The sequence below is a fragment of the Plecotus auritus genome (genome assembly GCF_963455305.1).
Source record: "Plecotus auritus genome assembly, chromosome: 2".
Taxonomy (NCBI): Eukaryota; Metazoa; Chordata; class Mammalia; order Chiroptera; family Vespertilionidae; genus Plecotus; species Plecotus auritus.
In genome coordinates, this window is record NC_137771.1 from 93,221,978 (window position 1) to 93,243,890 (window position 21,913).

The window sequence follows — 21,913 nt, forward strand, 5'->3', positions numbered from 1 at the left end:
TCTATGACTTTTGTTCCAAAGAGCAGCAAGGAGAATGAATGCCCTGGACTGTCCCTGTGGGGCTCTGAGCCTCACACTTTGGGAGAAGACAGGGGCTGAGAGAAGGAAAAGGAGATGAAGACCACAGCTCTGCCCAGAAGAGGATGAACAGGAGCGGATGCGTGGCTGTGAGGGAGCAAGCAAGTTTGAGAAGAAAGAAACAGCAGAGAGAGGAGAGGAGAAGTGCACAGCTAGCCCCAGTTACTGTTTTCTTCATTCAGTTGGATGGCATTTTACCGTCACTGAATAGTGGGCCTGCAATAAAAGTGCACTCTGAGAAACTGCATTTGCAAACTCTGGGATTCTGGCCCTGTCAGATGACCCTCTCTTGGTAGGATTATTTTTATTGCTAAGAGGACTTCAATTTTAATTACAGCATGTCATAAATGCAACAAGTTTCAACAAAACGTTGATGGAACCTTGAGGATTGCCTGCTGGAAATGGCTAAGGGCATTTCCCCATACCTAAAGATTTGCATAGATGATTGCTTGCTGCCAGACAGCTGAGGGCATTCCAACCTACATGTTATTGCCTCCTACTGGCAATACACATGAACAAGTTACCCCAATCTGACAATGGATTCTGTATACCAAACCTTGCCTTTGATGTATATCTACTTTGCCTTAGGACAAATTGTATTAATAAAAAGCAAGGGGTCCAGAGAGACAAGAGAACTTGGTTTCTTTAGCTAAGTCTTCTCTGGCTCCCCAAAATTTATTCCAAAATTATGTTTCGTCTCTGGACTCTTGATTAATATACAGCAGCCCCTTTTCCAGATTCCTGAACCCTTCTAGATGCTGGACAAGACCCCTGGCAATTCAGTTGGATGGCGTTTTACTGTCACTGAAGAGTGGACCTGCATTAAAAGTGCACTCTGAGAAACCACATTTGCAAACTCTGGGATTCTGGCCCTGTCAGGTGACCCTCTATTGGTAGGAATATTTCTATTGCTAAGGGGACCTCAATTTTATTTCCAATATTATTTCCATGTTATTTGGCCCCTTTAGCTATACATAGGGTCAGTGTGTTCTGGGCATCATTGCTTTGGTCCTTTTCAGAATCATGACTATACTTGGGAGCTCATAAGTATTTAATTAGAGTTTGGCTTACTACATGAATTATCTTAACATTCAAACAGGCTGGGGAGATCCTCTTTGTGGTCTTTCACTACTGGAGAAACTTAATGTTATTTAAGCATTCACTGTGTGCTTGCAATGGGCCATTTGAAACTATCAAATGAGACTCCTTCCAGGGCTATTCACTCAGGGACTTGCTGCTTTCACCTCTCCATCATGATCTGGGATTTGGACAAAATGGAAGGTGCTTGGGCCTACAGCTGAGCTAGAGAGTAAAATTGCTAACATAAACTAATCCGAATGCGTTCAGGACAGACTGTTAAAAAACACTTAGAGCAACATAGAAGGTACTAGGTGAGTGCTGTCTAACAGAGCATTCTGCAGAGATGGGGCTCGGCTATGCTTGCAACCTCAAATCTGGTGACCACTGGCCACATGTGGCTATTAAGAACTTGAAATGTGGCTAATGTGACTGATGAACTGACTTTTAAATTTAATTCAAATGAGAATTATTTAAATTGCCACATGTGACTAGTGGCTGCCAACCTGGACAGAGCAGTTTTAGGTTGGCACTGTCCAATAGAAATATAATGTGAGCTACTTATGTAATTGAAGATTTCCTGGTAGCCACATTTGAAAAATAGGAAAGAGAAACAAGTAAAATTAATTTAATAATATATGTATTTTAACCCAAATATTAAAAATATTATAATTTCAACAGGTAACCAATATAAAAATATTAAAGATGTTTAAAATTATCTTTATACCTTTTTTTTTTTTTGCACAAATCTTTAAAATTCAGTGTGTATTCTACATTTAGAGCACATCTCACTGTGGACGGGCCACATTTCTGGCGCTCTGTGGCCACAGGTGGCTCGTGGCTTTGTTCTAGAGAAAGTGTCAATTATGAAGTCATTGAGGAGGAACCGAGGCTCAAAAAGTGAAATGATTTGTTCCCACTGTATTCCTCCTTCAAGACCTTTCTGTCTTTACTGCCCCAGTTCCCTCCAGGAGATACATAACTCTGGCAGTTAGGAGGGAAAGAGAATTTCAGCTATTTTCTCTATCAACCTATTTCTGGATTTCTGTGGATAAACACTTAATTCTCAAAATACAACTTGCGAATTGGTGGGTTGATTGGATTCCCAGAAATGGAAATGAAGAAGATGGTGATGGGAGAGAAGAGAGGAGAAGAAATGGAGTTGATCTCCAGAAACCTGGGGCAGCGACAGGAAAGAGCAATGTGATTGGAAATAATGAAATAGACATCATGGGAAGGGGGAGGGGGGGCAGCGGTTTGCAGATTGAGGGCCTCTTGGGTCCACACACATCAGAGCTCTCAGGATGCTTGTTAAAATGCAAATCCACTGATCCCTGGGATCAGAGCTTTGATGTGATATGGGGAGCTGGCAGTCAGCCTCCTTAATTAGCTTCCTAATGATGACTGCACGAAGGTGAGTGTTTGAGTCATTGAGCAGACTTATGAAATTCCATAGGAGGCCCCGGGTTTGTAAAGGAGCTTGTATTGTGTAGAAAATTGAAAATGCTTCTGGCCCTAGGTCATCACTAGTGTCAATGTGATGAGCTCAACTAAAGCAGAGACCCCGCTGATGTCTCGCGAGAGTTCCCCCGTTTATTAGCTCTTACTAAGAGGCTTGAATTTGAGGAAGGAGGCGAAGCTCCCAGGCTGTAGGACTTCATAAGAGGCAATGCGTTTCCTTTTGTTTGTTTGGTTTTTATTTTTTCTTAGAAAGAAAAAGTCCTCTTAGGCTTGGTCATTGCTGGTGCCCTTTCTATGGTAACTGTTGTTTCTAGCTCTATTTTTTTTTACAGCGTAAGAGTGGGAAGTTTCTGTTAATTCAATACTAAACTGCTGTTTTTGTTGATTCTCTATGAATTTGTAGCAGCTGCTGCTGCCCTGTACTCACAAGAAGGAATCCACAGCTGCCTGAAACATTTTGAAGTATGCAAAGAATACAACATGAAGAGAAGAAAGGCCGAAGGCTGAGGAGATGGTGCTGCCAATCTCCAGTTCGCTGAGAAGTGCAAATGGGGCTCTCTCCCCAGGGGTGCAAGCAGGCCTGCAGCCCCCACTTTGTCAGCCACTAGAGGACACACAACTTGGACCAAAGTCAAGTTTCTGCTACCTCTGAGGGAAAAGGCCTTAAATTCTAAGCCTCGAAAGCTGTACTGCCTCTCCAGGCCTTGTTAAAACGCAGACTTGCACTCGGAGATGGATGACTTCAGGGCTCAGGGCCCTTGCTTGAGAAATCCCTAATCAGCTGCAGGAAGTGGCGAGCATTTATCACTTATGGAGCTCTACCCTGTGCCAAATGGCTTTCTGTTCTAACGTCTTCACACAGATGATCCCATTTTGTCTTTATAACAGTCCTGTAAGGTTACTCGTATTTTCCTCATCATACAAGATGAAGAAACTGAGGCTCAGAGAGATGAACTTGCTTGCAGTCACATAACAATAAGTAGCAGTAGAGGTCCAGCTCTGTGCGTCTAGCTTCAAACCCTCTGCTTATTACGTGCTAGGCTGCGTGGTCCTTGGGTCAGCAGCACCAGCCTTACCGGGGACTTGGGAGAAATGCAGATTTCCCAGCTTCTCTCCAGGTGTACTGAATTGCAAACTGGGGGTGGGACCAACAGTCTGTGGTGGAACAAGTCTGCCAGGTGATGCTAATGCTCAGGCTGGAGAATCACTGGACTGGGCGGGGCCCTGCTCCCGATGCAGCAAGTGTGATGCGGCAGGCAACAGAACACTCTTTCAGAATAATATTGGTTTTGGTAGCATGCTGCCTGCAACTACAAAATGACAGTGCAAATGATGATGGAGGGAGAAACTGTCATTTCCCAGGTGGCAGAGAACATCATTCGCCCTGCAGATCTATTGATTCATCCCTGGGAAGTGAAACCACGAGTTCCCACCTAAGCCACCCTGTCATCGGGGCTATTAGCAATAATTGATGAAAGATGGAACCAGAAGCTGCGGTTGGGAGAGACTGAGAATCAAGTGTGGGGACCAGCAGAGCAGAAAGCCTGAAGCAAATGAGCTTATAGAGCAGATGGTCTAATGGCCCAGAAAATGAAGGTGAACAAACAGGTAGGACAGAAGTGCTATCCCGGTAAAGACATGCTTTATAATTGAGGCCTTCTCCTTCTATAGCACAAACCAATGACTGCACTCCTGGCACGTGCGTTTGTTAATGCCGGTGCAGCAGCTGTTAAACAGATGAGAAGCAAGGCCCACTGTAGGGTGCGTGGCTGTGGGTGTGGTTTATGGAGGTGTTAGGTCATCGGCATAGATTAATGGTGGAGCTTCTTCCAGGTAGCACTTGCCTGGAAGGTGGCTTTTGCCCATCTTTTACTAGAGAAGTGCAATGTGTAAGGCATTTTGCAGAGAGCATTTATAGGAATTTTTCCAAGTTAAGGCAATTTCCAAATGTCCTCCATTATATAAACCTGTGAAAAGGAGCACATAGACATAGAGATAGCTAAGGCAATAGAAACCTAGCCAATGAAATCTGAATTGCTATTAGGACTGAATTTTGAATAGTTACAAAGATTGAGAAGGCTCAGCAATTAAAGATGTTTCAAGGATGGCTTGACACATGTGTTCAGTATGAACTGGGACAGATGAGAAATGCTCTAACTAATACAAGTGAGGAAGGACAGGGAGCCAACGTGAGTACCTGCTATGCTTTTATCTTTGTCTTATCTGTACATGTAAAATCAGTATTATTGCAGAATCTCGTAGCTGCTATCAGAGAAAATATCTGCCCTGTGGACAATGTCATGCCAGACTTTAAATACATTTCTCATGGGATCTACTCTGTTGTACATTGACATTCATCTAATTATGATGTATTCCCCACTTTGGACAAACAGTGAAAGTAGGAAAGTTCAGATTTACACAAAAGATACATCAGGAAGCAATTATTTTTTCAACTAAAGGATTCTTCAGCCTACAAAAGGTGTCACAGCAATATTTAATTGCAAGCTTTCCAGATGCATTGAAAATTAAATCCACAACCAATTTTTTTCTATAGCTTACATACTGCATGAAGTGAAGTGTATTAATACTTGGTACATGTATTTCATAATCGATTTTGCTCCTACTGAAAGTGCTTAGTGCTCATGTACAGGGGTGGTGCATGCCGCACCAGCAGTTCTTGTGGGGCCTGCTGTCTTCGGCATCTCTCTGGGATCTGTCACACATGTAAGATCAAGTCCACCTGAGTTTTCACTGTGTTTCAACCATGTCAATCACAGTCTCCTAGTTTATAATCATAGTATGTACCCAGTGTATACACACACACACACACACATACACACACACACACACACACACACACACACACGCTGGTTTTGGCAAAGGGGTAGGTACAATTGATAGTCACAAGTCAATCCATAAAACAATAAACAAATCATTTTTGAAAGCCAATTACTACTTAGTACTGTGAAACCAATGCCTTTTGCCTGGGTTGACCTAACCTGGCTAGAACTCCCAGAGGCTTGGGCTGAAACAAGCTTAACAGTTGATGTGTCTTTTGTCATCAAGAGTGAAAATCCTGTCTTCATTCTATTTACTCTGTGGCCTTAATCTGGGTCAGTGGTCGGCAAACTGCGGCTCGCGAGCCACGGTTCGCTGCTCCGTTGACTAATGAGTTTGCTGTCCACTGATCTGGGTCTTTGCCCAGATCTCCAGGTTCATGTCCAGTTGAGAGTCTACTTTTTACATAGCCCTACACAATATATTCTAGACCACCAAAACATGAGCCATCCTATTTCTTTGAGTAATTTTCACTCTACATGTTTTTTTTGTTTGGTTTTTTAGGGTGGGGGGGAAGGGTGAGCGGGTCTTAGAGGCACTTATTCATACTTCCCAGATTATAAATTCTACAATCAATTTTTTGCTCTATTTCACTTATTGTTTTACTCTCATCTTCCTAAGATGGGATATTCTAGAAAACTTGTTGAACAAAATGAACCCCATTTTGTTGAAAATGGACATCAAGGTGTGTTGAACTCTTGATAAATCAGAAGAGAATAAAAGAGACAGGGGTGAACTCAACTCATTTCCAAGCTAGACAGGCAGTGGGTGCATTGTTTGTGGTGTTGCTTTGTGCTGACAAACCCAGACTTTGGGAGAAGTCAGACGATTGTGGGATAAGCTTGTTGGGGCTGTGGGAATGGGTCACACCTCCATGGCTAAATGTCAGGTTTCCCTGAAGAGAGTGGGCATTTCCATGGGCACTCATTCTGAAAGGAAATCAAGCCTAGGTCAGAAAATGAGAACTTTAGGGGCTAACCTTAGATAGAGGTGAGAAAACAAAACAGCACAATTCATTTCCATATTGTCTGTAGCCCCTTTCACACTATAACAGCAGCGTTGAGTAGAGAAAATATAATCTGCAAGGCCTAAAATGTCTGCTATTTTGTCCTTTACAGAAAAAGTTTGCTGACTGGTGACCTAAAGGTACTGATAAAGTACAGAATTGTAAACCCTAAATCCAGAGTTGCTAATTTAGTAAGTCTGGCTAGAAAGTAAAAATTTGCATTATTAAAATTTCTTGGATGATGCTGATGTTGCTAGTTTGGGGACCACACTTGGAGAAATACTGCCTTGTATAATGACTGATTATGCCCCAAAATGATGATTTGATTTCTATAATTTGGTCATGTTTTTTGATCACTTCTCAGTCTTAGTGGAGGGCTAAAATGAGGTATACTTCTCCAGCAGTTTCATTTATGTTCCAAGAGGATAGATAGCAGACAGGATAAGAGCCCAACTTTTTGGTGAGAAACCCAGCTCCACTGCCTGCTGGCTTTGTGAGTTAGGGTAAGTTACTTACCTCTCTGGGTCTCAGTTTCCTCATATGTTAACACTAGTAGTCCTGTGCATGAATTTGTGTGCCAGTAGCTTGAAAGTAGCTCGCTGCCACCCTCCAGTAGCTCTCTGCTCACTGCCCTGCCCTCCTGTAGTTCCTCCCACCCCCCTTCCCCCCACCCCCCCTCATAACTTGCTGCCCTGCCCCCTCCTGTAGCTCTCTACCGCCCACTTGTAGCTTGCTGCCCCACCCTCCTGCTGATCTGTGATCCGGTCGTTACACAGTCAGTCGTTACACTTCACGGCGTAATGACCATTTGCATATTACATCTTTATTATATAGGATGAGGCTAATAGCAGTAGTTTCTATATGTTATAAGGTTGGTGCAAACAGTAAAGTAGTTATTGTCTGGAAAGGTCCCTGGCACATATTGTGCAATGCCTACCTGGGGCTAAGGTCCTCCTCCTTCCTCAGCTTTGGCTGAACATTGAAATCACCTGACTTGGTTCTTACCCCCAGATATTCTGATTTAATTGATCTGGGAATCTTGAAAATTGCAAAGGGAGATTATGATGCTCATTGCCTAACCTATACTAATAAAAGCCTAGGTGGCTCTCACGCCCTTGCACCCTCACACCCTCACGTCATCACAAGATGGCCGCCCCACGTCATCACAAGATGGCCACCACAAAATGGCTGGCAGAAGAGGGCAGTTGTGGGCAATAAGGCCAGCAGGGGAGGGCAGTTGTGGGCGACCAGGCCAGTAGGGGAGGGCAGTTGGGGGAGACCAGGCCTGTAGGGGAGGGCAGTTGGGGGGGACCAGGCCTGCAAGGGAGGGCAGTTAAGGGCAACCAAGCCTGGAGGGAAGGGCAGTTGGGGCAACCAGGCCAGCAGGGGAGGGCAGTTTGGGGTGACCAGGCCGGCAGGGGAGGGCAATTGGGGGTGAGATCAGGTCAGCAGGGGAGGGCAGTTGGGGGCAACCAGGCTGGCAGTGGAGGGCAGTTGGGGGAGACCAGGCTGGCAGGGGAGGGAAATTGGGGGTGACCAGGCCTGCATGGGAGGGCAGTTGGGGCAACCAGGCCTATAGGGGAGGGCAGTTGGGGGTGATCGGGCCAGCAGGGGAGGGCAGTTGGGGGCAATCAGGCCAGCAGGGGAGCAGTTAGGTGTCAATCAGGCTGGCAGGGGAGTGGTTAGGGGCAATTAGGCAGGCAGGCAGGCGAGTGGTTAGGAGCCAGCAGTCCCGGATTGTGAGAGGGGTGTCCGACTGCAGGTTTAGACCAGATCCCTGAGAGTCTAAACCTGCAGTCAGACATCCCTTGAGGGGTCCGAGATTGGAGAGGGTGCAGACTGGGCTGAGGGAGACCCCCCAGTGCACGAATTTTATGCACTGGGCTTCTAGTCTATATATATAAAAGCCTAAGTGACCATTACGACCTGCTGACCAGCCAGTAGCTATGATGCACACTGACCACCAGGGGCAGACACTCAATGCAGGATATGCTCCCTGGTGGTCAGCCAACTTCCTGCGGCCAGCCAGGGGGAGGGCAGTTGGGGGCAAACAGGCTGGCAGGGGAGCAGTTAAGCATCAATCAGGCTGGCAGGGGAGTGGTTAGGGGGTGATCAGGCTGACAGGCAGAAGCGATTAGGGGCAATCAGGAAGGCAGGCAGATGAGCAGTTGGGAGCCAGCAGTCCTGGATTGTGAGAGGGATGTCTGACTGCCCGTTTAGGTGGGATTGGGCTTAAACGGGCAGTTGGACATCCCTAGAGGGGTCCCAGATTAGAGAGGGTGCAGGCTGGGCTGAGGGACACACACTCCCGTGCACGAATTTCGTGCACCGGGCCTCTAGTTTATTATAAAATCAAAAGAGATTTCAAAGAAAATATGAAGATCTGCAGTTCCATCACTTAGAGATAACCACTACTGAGCACCTAAGTGTATGCTATTTTAAAGCTTTTTTTGGTGTATACATTTGTATACCCTTAAATAAAAACTGGATGCAATAGTGACTACTCTTTTATAGCAAGCTTCTTTGTCACTTAACGATAGCCTTATATGTTTATTTTTATGTAATTTAATAATCTCCTACAAAGTCATTTAAATACCTTAGTTTGGCCTGACAATAGTCTACTTAGTCAATCCCCTATGATTGGATTTACAAGCTATTGTCCCCAAATTACCAATGCCAAAAGACTATCACTTGGTTTTCAAATCCAATGTGCTCTTGTCTTAGCTAGCTGGGGAATATTCAGAAGAAAAGAGAACATTTTGTCCACACAGTCCCATTAAACCTGACCCATTTTGTGTTTTTATCTGACTCAGATTACAGCCAGAGAGGTGCAGTTTGCAGAGGGGTGCACTGTAATGCCATGGAAGTATCAAACAATTCAGCTGCAACTGACACCATAATGGGCTGCCCACAGTGGACGCCAAGTTTTCTCATTGCTCTGCTAAGAAGGACCTGTGAACCCCAGAGGGACTTTGCTTCTGTTTAAAATGTCAGCAGCAGCTTGTGCTTGGGTTTGTATTGCCTTAGGTCTGCCTCGGTGCATGTTTTTCTCTTAATTCTGGTCTTAGAAGTCATCACTTCTTTTCAACAGCATCATTCCTGCACTAGGTTGCTGGGTGGGTTAAAAAAATGTAATAACTCAAGAAGCCTCTGAATTTAAGGTTTTAGTTTCTCTGGTTTAGTAGTTTACATAATTATTTGTTCATGTAGCATTTGTATATTACTTTTCTGATCATTTTATACTATATGAAATTTCTTGGCAATTTCCTGAGTTCTGGCTTCTCAGCCTGACTATGCAGCTATCAACTCCATGACAACAAAGCAAATAAATGTCTGAAGGGCTGCCCAGCATTTGAATAAGGCAAAACCAGCTTTTTGAGCTGCCAAATGGAATTGAACACTTTAATTTGGGGGACAATATCTCGTCTGTTTTATTAATTCTATTAGAGGCCAGTGCATGAATTCATGCACTAGTGGGGTCCAGCCGGCCTGCCTCCATCGGGGGTGGGCTGGCTGGGGCAAGGGACTGCGGGCAGTTTGCCAGTTGGCTCTGCCCCTGATTGGGTTTCAGGGGCTTGCTCAGGGGTGGAGCTTGCCAGCTTGAAGGGCCGCTGGTGTTCCAGTCGTTCCACCATTCAGTCAATTTGCATATTACCCTTTTATTATATAGGATTGAAACCACTCACTGAGGAAAAACAGGTTTTCTTAAATGTGGAAGATCAAGGTAATTTACTGGTTGCTGGGATTGAATGTGCCTGTGTCTTTGTGGCATGCATAAGCATCATTAGATAGTCACTTAGGAGGTGGGATACTTGCATTCATTTCGTCACATGCAAATTCAATAAAACAAGAATTTATTTCATCTTAACTCTGTGCCAGTCTCTCTTTGTCTGCAAAGTCTACAGAGACATAGAGGAGCAAGAAATACTCCTGCCTTCAAAGAGTTCAAAGTTTGAAGTGTCTGCTTTCAAGGGACACACATACTAGTAGTATACATGCACACACATAACTAGAATACAAAATACAATGATGGCTGAGATAAGTGGGAATGTGATACACCAGGGACATCCAGAGGGAACAACTAACTGGGTTGGGTAGGAGGAAGGTTTCTGAGAGGAGGTGGTACTTGAGTGATGTCTGGATAGAAGAGAAATGGGGAATAGGCAATGGAGGCAAAGGGAAGCATCAGAACAGCATCCCGTGTGTCAAAACACAGGGTGTGGTCAGAAAGTGGCAAATAATTTGATGAAGCTGTAGCTGAAGGTGCATGTGGGCCAAGATGTGGCAGGAGAAGCTGATTAGAGTGCAATCTGTGATGAAACTTGCTCACTTAAGAACTTAGTCTTTGTTCTATAGAAATGGGAACCCCTGAAATCTTTTGGGAAGGGGGGTGACATGATCAACACTGATTTGGGAAGACTACCCCTCCCCCCAGCAGCAGTAAGGAAGTAGGAAAATCAGGTTGGAAGTCATTTCCATCTTCTAGGAAGGAGGTGGGGAGATTTGATCTGGGGAATAGAAGGGAGTAGGAAAGCAGGAACAAAAGGACAGCCCAGTATGGGTTCTTTCTTACTAAGCTAGTAGTACGTCCAAGCATACCTGTTTCCACATTTGGGTTCAAAAATAATTATTTTGGGGGAAAATTGGAAAAATAAACAAACATGGGAGATAGGACTATAGATGCTGACTCTAGGTGGCAGCCTACTGAGTTGTCAGTCTTCTCAGGGGTTATTATTTAATTATCAGCTCAAGATGCTTTGAATTCCTCAAAACATTTTATAAAATCAGGAATGCTTATAGACTATCAGCATTATTATGCTGTGCACAAACTATCCTATACAATAAAGAGGTAATATGTAAATTGACCCTCATTCCCTCACAAGATGGCTGCCTACGACCAGGCCGGAAGGGGAGGGGGGATGATTAGTGAGGGATGACCAAACGACTGAACAAGCAGGCTGTGTGGGGCAACCAGGCAGGCAAGGGGGGCAGTTGGAGGTGACCAGGCTGGCAGTGGGGGGCAGTTAGGGGTGACCAGGCTGACACGCAGAGGCGGTTAGGGGCAATCAGGCCAGCGGGGGGAGGGGCAGTTGGGGTGATCTGGCCAGCAGTGGGGGGCAGTTAGGGGTGACCAGGCAGGCAGTGGGCAAGCAGTTAGGAGCCAGCGGTCCCTTGCGAGAGGAATGTCCAACCGCCGATTTAGGCCCAATTCCCAGGAGATAGATATAGATATAGATATAGATATAGATATATAGATATAGATATAGATATAGATATAGATATATAGATATAGATATTAGAGGCCCGGTGCACGAAATTTGTGCATGAGGGGTGTGTCCCTCAGCCCAGCCTGCACCCTCTCCAATCTGGGACTCCTGGAGGGATGTCCGACTACCGTCTAGGCCCAATCCCAGTAGGATCGGGCCTAAACGTGTAGTCGGACATCCCTCTCACAATCCAGGACTGCTGGCTCCCAACTGCTCACCTTCCTGCCTTCCTGATTGCCCCTAACCACTTCTGCCTGCCAGCCTGATCACCCCCTAACCACTCCCCTGCCAGCCTAATTGATGCCTAGTTGCCCCCCCCCACCCCCGCCAGCCTGATGGCCCCTAACTGCCCTCCCCTGCCAGCTTGGTTGCCCCTAACTGTCCTCCCCTGCCTACCCGGTCACCCCTAACTGCCCTCCCCTGTCAGTCTCATTGCCCCTAACTGCTCTCCCTTGCTGGTCTGGTCCCCTCCCAACTGCTCTCCCCTGCAGGCCTGGGTCCCCCCAAACTTCCCTCCCCTGCAGGCCTGGTCCCCCCAACTGCCCTCCCCTACAGGCCTTTTCACCCCTAACTGCACTGTCCTGCAGGCCTGGTCCCCCCCAACTGCCCTCCCCCTCAGGCCTGGTCCCCCACAACTGCCCTTCCCTGAAGGCTTGATCACTCCCAACTGCCCTCCCTTGCAGGCCTGATCCCTCCCAACTGCCCTCCCTGCTGGCCTGATTGCCCACAACTGCCCTCCCTTGCAGGCCTGGTCCCTCCCAACTGACCTCCCTTGCTGGCCATCTTGTGGCAGCCATCTTATGTCCACATGGGAGCAGCCATATTTGACCACATGGGGCAGCCATCTTGTGTGTTGGAGTGACAGTCAATTTGCATATTACTCTTTTATTAGATAGGAGATATACATATATACTAGAAGCTCAGTGCATGAAATTCATGCATGGGGGGGGGTCCTCTCAGCCCAGCCTGCACCCTCTCCAATCGGGGACCCCTTGGGGGATGTCCAACCACCAGTTTAGGCCCAAACCGGTGGTCAAACATCCCTCTCACAATCTGGGACTGCTGGCTCCTAACCACTCACCTGCCTGCCTGCCTGGTTACCCCTAACTGCCTCTGCCTTCCTGCCTTATTGCCCCTAACCCCTCTGCCTGCCTTCCTGATTACCCCTAACCCCTCTAACCCTGTCTGCCTGATTGCCCCTAACTGCCTCTGCCTGCCTGCCTGATCACCCCCAACTGCCCTCTCCTGCCGGACTGATCTTACCCCCAACTGCCCTCCCCTGCTGGCCTGGTTGCTCCCAGCTGCCCTCCCCTGCTGGCCTGATCTCGCCCTTAACTGCTCTCTCCTGCCAGCCTGATTGCCCCTAACTGCCTCTGCCTGCCTGATTGCCCCTAACTTCCCTCCCCTGCCAGCCTGATTGCCCCTAATGGCTATGCCTCGGCCCCCACCACCATGGCTTTGTCCAGAAGGAAGTCGAACGCCAGTCGACCTGGTCTAATAAGCATATTACCCTTTTATTAGTATAGATAGATTATATGGGATAGGATTGGTTAAATGGGGCGGGGGAGCCTTTTTCATCAGGAGTAGATGCTCTTGGCAGACAAAAATACACAATCCCTATATCTGGACTGATAGCCAGCTATATGCACTATACTGCCAAACTGGTCATGAAAAACTTGAACCACTTTCTTACACCTTACACCAAACAGCTGTTGCCCTTAAAACCCCTCCTCAGCCCCCCACCTTAGGTTCTGCCTTTGCAGTTCACCCAGATTAGGTGCTGATTGGTCGGTTTCTATGCCAGTCAGCATCAAAAGCTCTGCCTCCTAGGAAGCCATTGGCTCCTCAACTTCACCCAGATTTGGTTCTGATTGGTTGGTTTCTATGCCAGTCAGCGTCTCTGGGCCTATCAACAGGCCTGATCAGAGAGGAGGGGCTGATCAGCATCCCCAGCAAAGGCCAGAGAGAAAGAGAGGCCTGGCTGTTGGCCAGGCCTGGAGCGAAAGAGAGAGGCAAGTGCTGATCTACAGCTGCCACGGAGGCTATGGATCAGATCCTGCTTCTCTCTCCCCAGGCCTCTCTCTGGGCCTGATCCACAGCCCTCTCAGCAGTCAGTGCTGGGTCGCCATGGTAACCCCAGCACTGACTTCTGGTTGGTCAAGCCTCCAGTCGTTGTGGATGATATGGACTCTGGGTTTTTATATATTAGAATTATGAATGCTGAAAAGCCTGTAACAGAATTTCAAATAACTTTAAGGCAAACAGGAAAATAATTCTATATTAAAATTTTCAGACTTTCCATATTCCAACAGGTCAACCTGTTGGGAATGAACTATACCTCTCACGTTTCCTTGGCATTTTGTTTGTGCCTCTTTAATGCACACACTACACAGAGTTTTGTGGATCTCTAATCTCCTCTAGGCCATCATCAATGTCCTTGAAGGCAGAAACCATCCTTGGTTCATCTTCAGGCTCCCCAAAGTGCTTTGCACACAGTAGAGACTTAGTATTGAAGGAAGGGAGGAAGGAAGAAGTGAATGAGGAAGAAGGGAAGGAAGGAAAGAAAAAGTGGCTGATGGTGGGGTGAGAAGTCTTAGACAGGAATGGCTGAGGGCAGGTAGAAAAAGTTCAATAGGGACCAGCTACTGAACAGCTCTCTGTGTTGAGGAAATACATGGATGCACCCAAGTTTGCATCTTCACTATGGGAAGGGGATCCCAGTTTCTTTAGAGCCTTTGTTTAGAAGCATAATTAGGTGATTTCCCTCCAGCTTCCTTGAATGAGGAAATAGATGAATGAGTATATCAAGGGTGTGGGATTAGGGGCATGTTCCCCCTTGGCCAAATGGAATGGTAAGAAGACCCTGGGAAGAGGAAAGAAACAATTTCTGGGGAAGGAAAGTCACAGAGCAGACCCAACTTTTGGTTAAATAAACAGAGGCATCTCAGGGTCTTGGTGAAGATGCTGGGTGAGGGCTAGGCGGAGAGGCGAGGTGGGAACAGGCTGAAGGGGGGCTCCTGGGCACTACTGAGGTATGGATGGCAGAGTTGGCATCCTAGTGGGTGGAGAAAGAGCAATAATACAATGGGTTTTACACATCTGAACTTTGAATGTAGCCACCTACTGCCCCATCAGTCAATGACTCAAATGAGAAAGACTACAGTAAAATGCTGACAGTCAGAAAGCTTCCCCCGCCCCCTTTTTTTTTCTTTTTCAGAGTCCATTGCTATATTGAGGAGACCCTGCCAGTAAAGAGATTGCTGAGGAGAAACTTGGAAACACTTTGAACAGCAATGGATTTGGGGAAGCTACTGATTCTTTCTGTTGCCAACTCTCCTTTTTTTATTTTTATAAATAAAGTGTCACAATTAACACATGTTGTGTTTATAAAGTACCTTATATATGGTTGTTTAATTTGATTTTCACACCCACCTTGTCAGGTAGGCCCTGAGGACGAGCCTTATGGTTATTTTTATGTAACAGCATATGACACAGCACTTAGATGCTGACATGTGAGGTGAAACTTGTCCACAGGTGAGGGGCAGGGTCCAGATCCCTGCCAGGTGTCCTGACCACAGCAGAGATCTTGTTCCTGGGCCTCAGCAATCAGTGAGAAAGACAGACAACTTACCCCCTTTCCTTCTTCCACAGAAAGAAAACTTGGGAAAATCCTCTTCACAGATGGGATAGGAGTAATTCAAAACGGACACTCCTCCCGTCAGGAGACTTGCATCAAGAAACAACCCTTTGATGTCCTCTCCTGAAGGAAAAGAGATGGGTTTTACCTAGTGTGGGTTTTGCTGCATATCAAAGCATTCAAAATTTATACACATATGATCCCCCCAAACCTGCATTTCCAGCAGTCTGTGCTGCATAGGGAACCGTTTTCTTGGTAAAACAGCATGCAGGCAGTGGTGCAGGGGATTGTGGTGCCAGCCCTGAGTATGAGATGAGGTGCTTTCACAAACTTGATCTGCTTGGAGGAGATAGTTTATCTGCTGCGCTCCCCTGCCCTGATGCCATGGCCCCTTAATGTGGTAGCTGCAGGTTTGGCTTCTATCACTTTTCAGCCCCATAGTATTAGATACCTCCCTGATAGCGTTGGGGTGAGGGCAAGCCTGCACACCCACACTGTTGCTGGGCAGATGTTGTAGCATAGTTACACAGGAAGCTTCAGGGTGCCCTGCAGTGCTGGCTTCCAATTCTTTCTGAAACTTTCTTCCATTCCTCTTTTTATGTTCTGCTCCATTCTACTTTCATTCTGCATTTCTCTGTCTCTCATAGCATTTATTGAGCTGAGGCTATAGAGTCCAGATGTTGTGTGAGGTTTGAGAAATACAAGGATGCATGAGAGTTCTTGGACTCTGGGAATGTTCCCTCCATCTCTGTGGACTGACTCCCCATGCTAAGTTTATTAAATCCTCTGCTCTTTTAGAAAGTAACTATAGCAATATGATGATTAATTGTGATGGCATGACCATACAAATATAAACAATCAGAAAGCATTTGAGCTCATTGATTGGGGTGGAGTGAGAAGATATTGCATGCCTTTAACTGAGTCAAGGTTGAAGAACTTATATGAGCTGTCTGGGAAATGAAATAACACAAAGACTAGCCATGTTGCTGGTAGTAGACTTGTTTGTTGCTGAAATAACTAAACAAAAACTCTCTCCTGAGCAAACATCAGTACTTAGGCTCAAAATATTTTCTTTCTCTGCCACATATACTGATCCCAGGTGCTTATATCACCCAAATGAGTGCCTAGAGTCTTTTCAGTACAAAAATCACAACATTAAATGAGAGTTTTACTCTATCTGGATGTTACCCAGAGAGAGAACTGAAGAGGAAAATGGAAATAGAGTTAATTCCACAGAGTGCTGGGGAGCAAGGGCTGAGCCAGCCACTCCAGTTAATACAAGTAATTGGGTGTGTGAGCCAGTAAGAGGCTGTTTTATTTCATGTCAATAGTTTTACTTACTCAGAATGATTCCAAATCTAATGTTGATATTTGATTTTAAATGTTGGGAACACTGGTCAATAGAAAAGCCAAAATCTTGTAATGGATCTGCCAAGAGAAAAACAGCAGATTAGGTGTGAATACACCATATACTCTGTAGACTCATATTCAAAATTCACACCAGTTTTATTATTTTTTCTATATGAGTCACTAAAATTGATTCAGAAACACACTGCCCAATACATTCCTTGCATAGGTCCCTGATACTTTCAGCAACCCCTCACAGTCTCTGTGGAGGCAACGCTGCTCAGTGTCACATTCAGTCTGAGAAAGGAGCACCGTGTCTTTGGTGGGTTACATCTTCACTTGTTAAATTTTTATCATTGCTTGAATCTTTTTATTTCCTGAACTTAGGCTTAAAATTGCTCATTGATTGCACAAAACACTTCACAAAGCATTTGTTATTATAATTAAAACAGAAGAATCTATATGCAGATTTTCAAAATTAAGACCTGCCTTAAAAATTCCATCCCATTCCATCCCATCCTATTCAATGTAATGATTTTTTCCCCAAATATTTCACTATATGTAAGGTATCATATTAGATCTGATAAGGACTACAAAGGTCACTTTTTTACACATAACTTCTACTTATTCAAAAATCTCCAGTGGTTCACCTATATCCCCTAGAAGAGTGTCAGATGTTCTACTGGCCCCATCTTCCACCCTTCATGTCACAAAGCCATCCTCCATTCCCTGAGGTCGGGGCTGCAATGTAAGCACCCAGAAGTTCCCACCATGCTTGAGTTACGCACATGCTTCCTCCCATTTATAATCATCTCACCCCTTTGGGACATTGTCTAAGTACTAAGGTGTTGCTCATTCCCCTCGTCTTTGTGAAGGCTTTCCTGATAGTCACCAAAATATTTGTTTGCTCCTGAATTCTTAAAACAGTTATGTCTGAAATACTTTTTAAAGTGTACAAACATGTATGATTTTATACTTTGCTCTTTGATTTACCCCATAACGCAGAACTCCTAAAAGGCAGGAGCTGCTGTTTTGTTTTCCATTCCTTTTTCCTTTGTGTTTCTCACTGGGCCTGAGAGAGGAGAGCTGGGTCTACATTGCACTAGTCCCTGAGCTGTGCACTTTATTTATAAGAGTTTTCCATTGAATTCTTCAGATTCCCAGCATCTGGCAGAGAGCCTCATGATCGGACACATAGCAAGCACTGGATAAATCACATAATGAATGGATGAAAGGGCCATGTAATAAGCCACTGTCTCTCAGCTCCAAACCCAGCCTCCCAACTCTTGCTTTGTGAAGCTGGGGCTCTTCGAAATCACATTTCTTCTCTGCTAGAGGTGCCAGAGGGAAACTGAGGCTGAGCGGGAGGAGAGACTTGCTCCTTCCTGTGTACTTGCTGGTACTTCAGAGTGTCACCTGGTGAGGGCGTGTCACCCTGTCAGTGGCAACTGGTTCATGTTCAGCTCTCCTTTGCACCTTCCCGGTATCAGCAGAGGCTCAGCTTTGCGGCCCAAAGCTCCTGTGATGACGGTACCTCAGAAGCTGTTACCCCTTCCCCCCGAAGTGGGTGTCTCAGCCCCATAGGGCTCTTCTTTCAAGCTTCTAGGTTCTAATAGCTCCAACCTCTGCCCTCTGCTCTCACAGCCTTTGGGGTGGTAACTGCATCTTCAGTGTCCCCTTTTTGCTTCTTTGGTTCTCTAAGAACTGCTTAGGCAATTCCCTGATTAAATTCTCTATGTTAAAATAACTGACGTGGTCCTGTTTTCCTGACCAGGTCCAGACTGCTACAACAAATAATGATCTTGAGAGATAGGTATGATTTTCCCCATTTCATAGATAAAAAAAATATAGACTCTGAGAGGTGCTATTAACTAGCAGGGTCAAGATTAAAACCAGAATTAAAAACAAACAAATACATAATTAATTGCCTCTTAGTGTTGTGCAGAGGCATTCACAAAGCAGAGCCTCAAAGATACATGTTAATTATTTGATTTGCAAGATGGCCTGGAATATTTGTGTGCAGGCCTGTGGCATCTGCTAGTTCTCTTTCATAACCGGTTTCAATTTCAGCTGAGCTATGAGCTCACATTTGTCAGTGATAGTGTGCCAGACAGTTTCATCACCCACATTGCTGACCTGGAGGATGCATAATTGTCTGTGGCTTTTGCTGTGGAAATGATCGCTAGGCAATTTCAGCCTTGCAAACCGAATCTAGTGACCTTTAATCTGGCCACTAACTTTTCTGGGGGGAAAGCCATTTTCTCTTCTGCTCATTTTACTTCAGAAACATCTCTGTGCTGTCCAAGGGCTTTCTTCAGCTTGGAAAGTAGGAGCAGGGGGTAAAAATGCAATTGTTTCTGTTACATACTTGGCACTTGGTATTGAAAAAGAGAGTCCAACTAATAGATCTTTAGAAAAGTATATCTGAAAATTGTGAAATAATTTAGGTTGCTCTCTGAGGAAAAATGAGAGGCCAAGTGTGTAATGCTTAGCTACTTAGCAGTTACAGAATTATACTGTATGTTTATCAATATTTAAAGATACAGATAGAATAAACTAAGGACAAAGAAGGAAATAAAATATGTCTTTGATACTGGAAAAATATTGTTAGGAAAATAATCGTAATGAGGAACAAAGTCACAAAGAAAGCAGTAGGCTACTTCTTTCTGAAGATGTGTTTATAAAAACAGAAAATTAGATTGCTGGAAAAGTGCCTTGGGTTTGGCGATCTTTCCTATCAGTTATTTCAGTTTTACACTTGAGAGTGAATATGCAGCTTACAGTCATCTTGGGGGACATGATATCAGTTCCTCCCATTCCCCAAGTCCGTCCTCCCAATCTCATATCCTCCCCCTATTGGTTTGTGTTTGCACTCAGGCACTCAGCATGCCCTGCATTTCACTATATTGTCTGTAGACCTCTGACATTCCTCCACTAGATGCTGCCACGCGGGCTCCCCAGCCTCAGAGCCCGCATGCCTTAAGATTATACAGGTTCCACATAATTGTTTGCTGAATTAATAATAAGAGTTACATGCACATTTTTTTGTAGCGTTGTGCATCGTAGGAGGCATCTTTAGCGTCTCCCCACTAGATACCAGCAGCACGCCTGCCCCCAACTCCAGCTGTGAGGACCAAAAAAACGTCTTTAGACATGGACAAATATCCCCTGGGGGACAAACTCACCCTGTGGAGAACCACTGCTTTAAAGAATTGCTTTGTCAGTTACCAGATTACCAACTGTCTCAGAATCACCTGCCAAAATAAAAGTTGGTGGATTGCATTTTTAAAGTCATTCTCTTTATAAAGAATTTGAACTGATGGGGGCGAGGCAGAGACTTGCCCTTGGGCACTTGCTCAGGTGATTTGTGATACATACACATTGGATTACCTGAACTTGGATATTGTGAAAGAGTAAATTGGAAAGTTAGTGAGAGTTGGTGTTCTCAGGCTTTCAGGGCAGAGAGAATGTTTCCTCCAGACTCGTCATTGTATAGAGAGCAGCAAACAAACTGAGCAAAGAAGCAAAGCTTCATGGTAAAATATATAATCTGCTCATGTAAAGTATTTTTCCTTAGCCTCTAAGTTCCTTGTTGACATGTATGGCTTCCACCCAATGGAAGATGGTACTTAGAGTGAGTGAGCCCAGCGTGCCCCAAATCACCCTGCTGCCCCCTGGGACAAGGGTGGTGGAAGCAGCCTCTCTTCCCATCCCTCCACTCTACCCCCCAAACAGCTGAGAGCCAGTCCGCTGGGACTGAGAAGCGGCTCCGGGAAAGCAGCACAGCATCTGCCTAGCTTGACAAGGGCAGCAGCAGTCAGCGTGTCCTGGAACTGCTTCGGGATCACCCACGGAGTGGAACAGACCTAGGTAAACAGGAGGGCTTAGCCTGTGCAGGGTCTAACATATCTCAGCTCCGGAAACATTCTTGTGCCTGAAGTTCTGAAGGTGGCCTGTGCTCTCTGGGGCCGGGCTGGGACCGGGCGGTCATCCAGGACAGTGGTCGGCAAACTCATTAGTCAACAGAGCCAAATAACAACAGTACAACGATTGAAATTTCTTTTGAGAGCCAAATTTTTTAAACTTAAACTTCTTCTAATGCCACTTCTTCAAAATAGACTCGCCCAGGCCATGGTATTTTGTGGAAGAGCCACACTCAAGGGGCCAAAGAGCCGCATTTGGCTCGCGAGCCGCAGTTTGCCAACTACGGGTCCAAGAGACGACAAGCTCACCTGGGAATTTTCTAACCAGTGTTCGGGTCTCAGCTGGACCCAGGGGAAGGAAACAAAACCCACTGGCACAGCCTTGGGAGGGGCATTCCCCACCAAGGACCGGGAGGCTGCGAGCCTGGTGGGCCCTGGGCAGTGCAGGCCGCTGGGCCAGGCAGTGTCGTCCCAGGCTCCACGTCATTAAGTCCTGAGTCAGGGCATCGCTGGGCGCCCTGCAGCCTGGTCGCTGGTTGGGTGGTTTGAGGTATAGAGGAGGAGCCAACTCTCATGCTGCTCATGCCATTTTTATATTTCATAGGTCTGCTTGAGGGGTTTTGTTTGACTTCATATTTGGACATAATTATATTCTCACAGAAAGTTGCAAAGAGATAAAGAGAGGTTTTAGGTTTTAGGTACCCTTTACCCAGCTCCCCGCCCACCCCCCCCCCCACCCCATGGTAACATCTGACATAAAATATAACACAGTATGAAAACTAGGAAACTAACATAGATATAATCCACAGCACTTATTCAGATTTTACCGGTTCTACATGAGCTTGTGTGTGCATCTGTGTGCTGTGTGCACATACATGGCTTACAGTTCTATTGCTTAGGTTTTAAAACCTGATGCAAGGTGGGTGAACACTGGCTCCCCTGCCCCATGGGAGGTGGAGTTCTTACAGCAGCGCCACCCTGAAAAGGAGCTGGTGCTGCTCCAGCCTCACCTCCGCTCGCCTCCCAGGTTCATATCCAAGTCCATCCCCACGCTTGTCCATGTCCTTCCTGCTGCATGAAGTTTGTCTCTCTTCTCTTTCCCTCTCCCTCTTCCTGCTGCCCTCCTCTCTTCTGCTCTCTTCCCACTCTCTCTTCTTCTCCTCCCGTACCTCTCTCCCCCTCCTTCCAGGCACTCGCTCTCTCTCTCTCTCTCTCTCTCATTTTCTCCCTCCCTCCCCCTTTCCCTCTCTCTTTTTGTCCTTGCACCCACCCAGTACTT

The 21,913-nt window shown here is 45.9% G+C and overlaps 1 protein-coding gene across 2 annotated transcripts in view; it reads right to left on the reverse strand.

Annotated features, from left to right (window-relative positions):
- LY86 (lymphocyte antigen 86) overlaps positions 1 to 21,913 on the reverse strand; it is a 65,800-nt gene that overhangs the window by 12,420 nt on the left and 31,467 nt on the right. The window contains exons 2-3 of one of the 2 annotated variants that reach the window (XM_080654798.1): positions 16,706 to 16,792; positions 15,359 to 15,487 (exon numbers count right to left, since the gene is read on the reverse strand). In XM_080654798.1, coding sequence (XP_080510924.1) covers positions 15,359 to 15,487; positions 16,706 to 16,792 — 216 coding nt within the window. The remainder of the gene's footprint in view (positions 1 to 15,358; positions 15,488 to 16,705; positions 16,793 to 21,913) is intronic. The other variant, XM_080654799.1, reaches the window with a different exon arrangement.